This window comes from Gavialis gangeticus, unplaced genomic scaffold (genome assembly GCF_001723915.1).
Source record: "Gavialis gangeticus isolate Ggan-Ray unplaced genomic scaffold, GavGan_comp1, whole genome shotgun sequence".
NCBI lineage: Eukaryota > Metazoa > Chordata > Crocodylia > Gavialidae > Gavialis > Gavialis gangeticus.
The window spans coordinates 214,314,368-214,321,963 of NW_017729032.1; the positions used below are offsets into that span (position 1 = coordinate 214,314,368).

General features: G+C 47.2%; 1 protein-coding gene across 3 annotated transcripts in view; it reads right to left on the reverse strand.

Annotated features, from left to right (window-relative positions):
- The window catches only part of DOPEY2 (dopey family member 2), a 97,158-nt gene extending 90,850 nt beyond the window's left edge, over nt 1–6,308 (reverse strand). For all 3 annotated transcript variants that reach the window (XM_019525014.1, XM_019525015.1, XM_019525013.1), the window contains exons 1-2: nt 6,227–6,308; nt 2,089–2,264 (exon numbers count right to left, since the gene is read on the reverse strand). In XM_019525014.1, the coding sequence (XP_019380559.1) occupies nt 2,089–2,226 (138 nt within the window). In that variant the 5' untranslated portion in view covers nt 2,227–2,264; nt 6,227–6,308. The remainder of the gene's footprint in view (nt 1–2,088; nt 2,265–6,226) is intronic.
- Nucleotides 6,309–7,596: the final 1,288 nt, after the last annotated feature.

Sequence of the window (7,596 nt, forward strand, 5' to 3'; positions counted from 1 at the left end):
CCTGGGACCTTCTTTTTACCCCCTATGTATTTAAAAAAAGACTTCTTATTGTCCTTAATCTGGGAAGCTAGTCCCAGTTCCATCTCTGCCTTGGCCTTCCTAACTACCCCCCTACATCCCCGAGCAACTGCAGAATAGCCCTCCTTGGTGATGACCCCTTCTTTCCATTGGGTGTAAGCCACCTTTTTAGCAAGGAGACACTCCCAGATGCTTTTGGTAAGCCATGGGGGCTTATGTGCCCTCCTGCTCCCTTTGATCCTCGTTGGGATTACCTTCCTTTGGGCTTGGAGGATCGTCTCCTTGAGGAGCAACCACTCTCCTTGGACACATATTTATCTTGTTTATCAATAATGACTCCAAGATCCCTTTCCGCCTCTGTGCTTTCAAGAGGGGAAAGTCTAAGCCCCACTTATCTCCTGCTGCTTGGGGTCCAGGCCCACTCCCCGCCGCAGCAGCGGGGGGAAGGGAAGAGTGGGCCTGGGCCCAATGTAGGGAAGGACTGGGCCCAGGGATGGGGAGAAGCTGGGCTGCTGCAGTGGGGGGGTTGGGAGGGAGCAGCGGGCCCAGGCCAACCAGGTGGCAGTGGGGGAATGGGAGGAGTGGGCTTGGGGCCAATGGGGAGAAGCAGGGGAGGATTGGGCCCAGACCTGATGTGGGGAGGAGGCTCACTACTCCCTTCTCCCCACAGCTGCCATGTTGGGCTGGGCCGGGCTGTCCTGGCCTGCTGCTGTTTCCTGCCTCCCATGCCACTGCTGCGGCAGGCCAGCTTTTCCCCCAGCTCGGGCTTGCTCCCCACCCCCCTCCACATGCTGGGTCCAGGCCCAGTCCTCCCCAGGCCCCACCATCACTGCTGACACCATGGTGCGCCTGCCCAGGGTTGGGGGAGGAGGCCGGCTCCTTTCCTCCCCCAGGCGTTGCCATGGCCATGTCGAGCCAGGCCCGCTTCCCTCTCCCCACCCATGGCAGGTCAGCTTTTCCCGGCTTCGGCCCGCTCTGCCCCCCCAACCCCCACATTGGGCCCAGGCCCACTCCCCTATCCCCCTTCATTACCTACAGGGAGCAGGGCGGGAGCCTTGCCCCACCTTCTGTCCGCTCTGTTCCTGCCGCCTCCAGGGAGCTCCGTCCCATGTCCCCACCATCATGGTGGTGGGTGGTCTTCTGTCAGAATACTTCTTTGCACTCTGATTGGCTGTTTGTCAGCCAATCAGAGTGCAGATAACACGTTACGGACAGACAGACAGATTTAGGCTTTTATGATATTAAAACAGGCTGCCACCAAGTCCCCTCTAAGTCATAGTTTCATAGTTTCATAGATTTAGGGTCAGAAGGGACCTAGTAGATCTTCTAGCCCAGCCCCCCGCCAGGGCGGGAGAACAACAAAACCCCAAAACAAAAAACAGGACTCAAATGAGTCCAGCCAGGTAGGCATCCAGCCTCTTCTTAAAGACCCCCAGGGTAGGGGCCAGCACCACTTCCCTTGGAAGTTGGTTCCAGCTCCTAGCCACCCTAACTGTGAAGTAGTTTTTGCGGATGTCCAATCTATACCTCCTCTCCATCAACTTGTGCCCATTACTCCTTGTTATGCCAGCGGGCGCTAGGGGAAACAGCGTCTCCCCCAAACCCTTCTGGTCCCCCCTAGTGAGTTTATAGACGGTCACCAGGTCCCCCCTCAGCCTTCTCTTGTGGAGGCTGAATAGGTTCAGGTCCCGCAGTCTCTCACTGTAGGGTCTGCCCTGTTGTCCCCGGATCATGCGGGTGGCCCTCCTCTGGACCCTCTCCATGTTGTCCACATCCCTCTTGAAATGGGGCGCACAGAACTGGACACAATACTCCAGCTGTGGCCTGACCAGCATCGCATAGAGGGGGAGGATCACCTCCTTGGCTCTACTCGAGATGCACCTGTGGATGCACAATAAGGTCCGGTTAGCCCTGCCAACCGTGACCTCGCATTGTCGGCCCATGTTCATCTTGGAGTCAATAATGACTCCAAAATAATGATTTTCAGTTGTCCAAGTCTCCAGTTGTTAACACAAAGGATACTAGCAGTATAAACTAACCAAATAAGAGCACCTCCAAAATACACAGTACCTTGTTGAGCTTTCCAAGCGAAGAGATGAGATCTGCCCATTCACTGGAAGATTCAAAGTTCCTCAAAGCTTTTTCAATTGCTGAAGAATAATTTCTGTATCTGTAATCACTAAACAATTCCTGCTCTTCCAGATCCATCTTGAATTCTCATAGCAAAGGCAAAACTGCCTGGTAAGCTAAAACAAACAGAGAGTTACTAAAGGATGACCTATATTTAAAATGTTGGTATAGTAAAAGAATTGCAAGGCTGTAATAAGTGTGCAGAAATATGCAAAAGGCCCCAGTAAGCAAGTATATTTTGCAGGCATGACATGAATATTCTACTGTCATTTTGGTGCTTTTTCAATCACACTTTGTTTTTTTTTTGTCCCTCACATACCTGTATAGGTTTTTCATGTAGTTAAAAAAAAAAAAGTAAATAAAAAAAGATGCCTAAATAGGAAACCATACACAAAGTATATAAACTGGTAGGGAATGAGAGAAGAAGAGAAAAATAACTTTCCTAATATTAGATATATACTAATTTGTGTGGTAACACTGCTATGCTTACTATGAAAATAGGCCTTCATGCTAGTGTCATTCCAACAGCTGTGACAGAGAGACCCTTCTGAGTTCTGTTATTCCAGGTATCAGCATGGCAATTATTTACCTCGTGAAAAAAGCTCAGTCCTGAGCTGAGAATGTTTTAAAATGCTGCTGGTTGGATTCAGGTTTTCCTTTTCTGCTTTATTTTTATGCCAGAAGGACACTGATGCATTATATTTCTTGTTTACAGCAAAAAAACCCCTACAGTTGTAATCTTCATATAAGTGAGTCTTTTGTCTCCCATATTCCAGATGACTATTCTTGCTACTGGCTACTGTCTTTCTATGATAAATCATCAGTTAAGTAAACCTTAATAGCTCTCTCAGCTCAGTAGCCAGCCATCATTTTCATAATGGAGATGATCTGTCCAGATAATTTGTAACACTGTAGTGTAACAGTAGTATATCCCGTCCATTTTCTTTCTTTCTTTTTTTTTTTAAGGGAGTTCAGAGAGGTTGACTTGAACTTGAATATTTTCAATATCTTCCACATTGTGGTAGCATTGGAATGATGGTGTAGCTGTGACAGTCCCGGAAATACGAGCCAAGGATTTTTGTGGGTGATATCTTTTACTGGACCAATTGCATGGTTCAGATAGACTTAGACAAGCTTTTGAATGCAGGGCATTCTTCATTAGCTCTGAGAAAAAAGCCAGAGCAGACTAGATCACCTTCAGCAATTCTCGTCTCTCAAATATTTTCACAGCTCATGTTGTCTCCCTTTCTTTTTAGAACATTAGTCAGAAAAAAATGACACAAATGACAGTTTTAAAGCCACTCCTTTTATACGTTCAGAATCATAGCAACTTTTTTGACAGCATTAATTGCAGCAATCTGGCAATAAAATAATAAACTAATTCTATTCTAGGTCATGTAGTAACACAGATGTCACGGTAATATGTTTGCTCAGAGGTATTTGTGATGCATAAACAGAAGGAATGGAATAATTAAGTTTTAGCCACAGTTTTCATCACTTCTGATAATGTGCAAATAAGAATGAACACTTTGGCTTTTTCAAGATGTTACCATTAGAATCAGTGATTCTCAACCAGGGTGCTAAAGCACCCTGGGGTACCTTGAAATCCTTGCAAGGATGCTGCAGGGTATCACCCAATATCAACTGTTAGGTGTGCAAACATGATTCAAAATAAAACTAGAGATTTCAAATAGGAATCCATAGTGTTATAACCATTCTGAACTGTTGTGAGCTTTCTGAGTTCTTTGCAACAGAAAGACTTATTTCTTCTGTAATCAAAAACAGAGTGAAAAAAAGGCTGAGGGATACCTTGAGCCTAAAAAGGTTAAGAAGCAATGGATCATTTATAAGCTGACATTTCCCAATTAACTATACCATCGCTTGACATACAACAACACTATTTTTAACCTCTACAAATATTCTAAACTACTTTTGGCATGAAATCAGATGTCATATGACCAAATTATAAATGGTTCCTAATAGGACCAATTTTCATGGAATCACAAAATAGATATAAAGATGCATCTATTTCTCAAAGTAGACACTTTGTAATTTATAATACACCCTCATACCTAATTTTTGGTAACACTTCAGAAAGTATTCTCATTACAGCATGGCAGGAAACAGGTTTCCTATCCTGAAGAAGGTCTGAAGGTTCAAAATATTTTAAAAGGTAAAAAAATAAATCAGCAGTTCACCCCCCACACTGAAAAATGTAGATTGGATCACTCAAATTGTTTTATTTCAATCATCTGACATTTAAAATCTACATCCTAGACCCTCATTAAGACAATTAGAAATATTTTGAACAAAACATTAAAGAGGAGTGAATGAAATTGGAACTGCCTCTTTCATGCAAACATATAGTAAACTGGCATTTTCTCTCAGTCATCTCTCTCTGAAACACCTATATACAGCATTGCTCCTGATACACAGTTGTGCATGATGCACAATTGTTGGTTTCAGATTAAGAACCAAGCATTACAGTGGAGGGCTGTAGCCCTTTATGTACAACAGGTGTCAATGAGTTTTGTTGCTAGAAATCAGCAAGTTTTGAACATGCCTGGAATATTAGCAAATACTGTTTAATTACCTTTTACACTGAAGGGGAAATAGTACTGACTATAAGGCTTGTCTTCTTATGCATGTTAAAAGACAGCAAGAAAAAAAGGGATTTCTCTAAGCCAGAAGCAGATTCTGCTGTTAAATCATCACTTTAATTCTCAAACCAACACATTAAAATCTACTCCAAAAGTCCTGCCTTAAAAACATTAAAGATCCAACATTATTTTGACTACAATTCAACCCCTAAGTACAGGGGATTGTTGTTTTTATTATTAAAGTGCCCATGTGGATTCAGTCCCTAACTTGTTTGTATCAAAACCCTGTGAAATTGTTTTGAGACTCTTATTACAAAAAAGAGAGCAGGTAATCTAGGTTTTGGATCCTGTACTACAAGCAAGATGGATATACCTTAGAATACAGAATGGTAAGGGATTTATTTTAATTTAAAGTTTCTTATAAACAGGGATCCTGGTTTTCTCAGAGTAAAAACAAAATCACCAATTTTTGGATTTAAAAAAAGGAACCCCAAATCTGCATTTTTTCATAATTAAAATGAAACACCATAGATAGATGGTAGGTAGACAGATAGATAGATAGTTAGATATAGCGATAATTCATTTCATCTATATAGATCTAGATACATAGATATAGTGATGTTTCATTTTAATCACAGAAAAATGTGGATTTTGGGTTACTTGTTTAAATCTGACAATTGGGGATTTTTTTTTTTTTTAAATCAGAGAAAACCAGGATCCCTGCTTATGAACTCACTCTCTCCCTACTGCAGTCTCACATTCAAAGGGGAGACGCACTGGAAGGAGAAGTTTAAAAAAGAAGTCCCACAGAGGTCAGTCTTGATAAGAGAAGCAATTTGCAACACAACCTCTGCCCTGCTTGCTGTCCAAAAGCTGCAGTATCCATAGCTAGGTAAAAATGAAGGCAGTCTATTCTGGAAAAGGGAACCAAGCAGAGAGCAGACAGACTGAAGGAATTGCTTCAGGCCTCTTTCAGCTGATCTGAAGCAGGCACCACCCTGCAGCAGGTCCCCGGAGCCACGGGCGGCCAGAAGAGGAGGTGCTCCTGCGCAGAGATCAGGTGGCTCACAGGACACTCGGCAGGGATGGCTCCAGCGGGGCCACCCCCAGCCCGTCTCCCTGAGGATATCAAGCTTTGTAGCCAAGGCGGCCTGGCCACAGCCCTCTCCCCTTCTCCTTACACACAGACACCTACGAGCAGACAAAGCCACACGCACCGGGGCGTGTCGGGCTAGCATGATGCGGCTGCAGAGGGACACGCCCCGCAGGGCAAGCACAGGTGCCCGGGAGTGTGTGCACGTACGTGTGTACGTGTATGTGTACGCATGTGTGTACGTATGTGTACATGTATGTGCACGTGTGTGTACGCGCGCGGGCGAGCGAGGTGCCCGCCCCCGCGCGTGCCGCAGGGGATGCACCTGCAGGGCAGGGCAGGGCAGGGCGGGGCTCCCCCCATGGGCCGGGCCGGGGGCACCTACCTGCGGGGCTCCCCGCGGCGGGCGCCGGTCGAGGCTGCTGCGGCCGCTTCCCGGCGACGTGTCCCAGCCCGGGCAGGGGCGGGGCCGAAGTTACCACAGTAACGGAACGAGGCAGGGCCTCCCCTGGCCCAGCCGCAGCCCAGCTCGGGGCATACCATCTGGGAACTTGGGACGGGGGGGGGAGACTGCTCCCCACAGAACAAGGCTGCCACGTGCTTCCGCTCCATGGGACTCGTCTTCCTCCCTCCTTCTCGCCACTGTCACGGGAAGCGTCCGGCTTCCTGAGCGCGCTGACAAGGGAGTCACTCTCTCCCCTCCAGGCTCCCCCCGCAGGTAGGGTCGGGTGGGACATTCCGGGCTCCAAGCCTGTGTCTTTGGCGCCACCCGGCGGTGCAGGGAGGAAGTGCAGGCAGCGTGGGGCCGGGCTCGGGTTGCAGTCCGCAGGCTCCTGCTGCCTGGGAGGTGGTGGGGTCGTGTCTCACCTCTTTATTCAGCTCAAGGGACTTGCTAGGTGATGCGCCATAAGGGGTTTATGAGTAAATCCCCCTTTTTAGTGAACTTCTGAATCTTCCACGTGGCTCAGTCCTTGCTGACAACCTTTCCTCGTGGAAAGGAGAGCTTGGGGACAGGAACTGGGAATAAGGCACTGGAAACTGGGGTAAGAAGCCAGATTCAGCTTCATCTGAGACAGCCCCTCTGCTTTCTGCCACTACCTAATCCTCAGAGAACCAAAACCCATGGCATAGGTGACATTTTTTATTAGGCCAAGTATCTATTTGGTCTAATAAAAGATACCACTTCTGCCACACATTTTGGTTCCTTTTGCCTCCAGACCAATATGATTACAACATGGATAACTACTCCTCAGGGAGACCTGGGAGAAGCCCCTTCAGCCTCTTCCTGAGCTAAACCCAGCAGCTGCTAGCTCACCTTCCCTTTCCTCCTTCCACCAGGGCCCTGGAAACCATGGAAAGATGCAGGCCAGGCTCCAGGGAGCTCACGCTCCCTCCACTGTCCTTTCCTAGCCCCTGAGCCCAGTCTCTGGGATGCCCAACAGCTTCCAGCTGCCTCTTGACTTCCTGTCAGGGTCTCTGGGTGAGACAGGCTTGTTTGTTATACTGGGAGGATGGTGGGCCTAGGCCCACCAAGAAAAACTATTGCCTTCCCTTAAAAAGGGGGAACGTAGCAACTGATTTCTTGGGACAGGTAAATGCCTCTTATGTCCCAAATCAGGCTGTCTAACTGGCATCCTGCAAGGGGTTGGCTTGCAGCCTCTGGATTCTCATGCAGCTTTCCCTGTCTCTGTTGCTCCATGTGCAGTAGCTAGGGAAAGGGAGTGAGGTCACATGAGCGCATCTACACAAGACGTT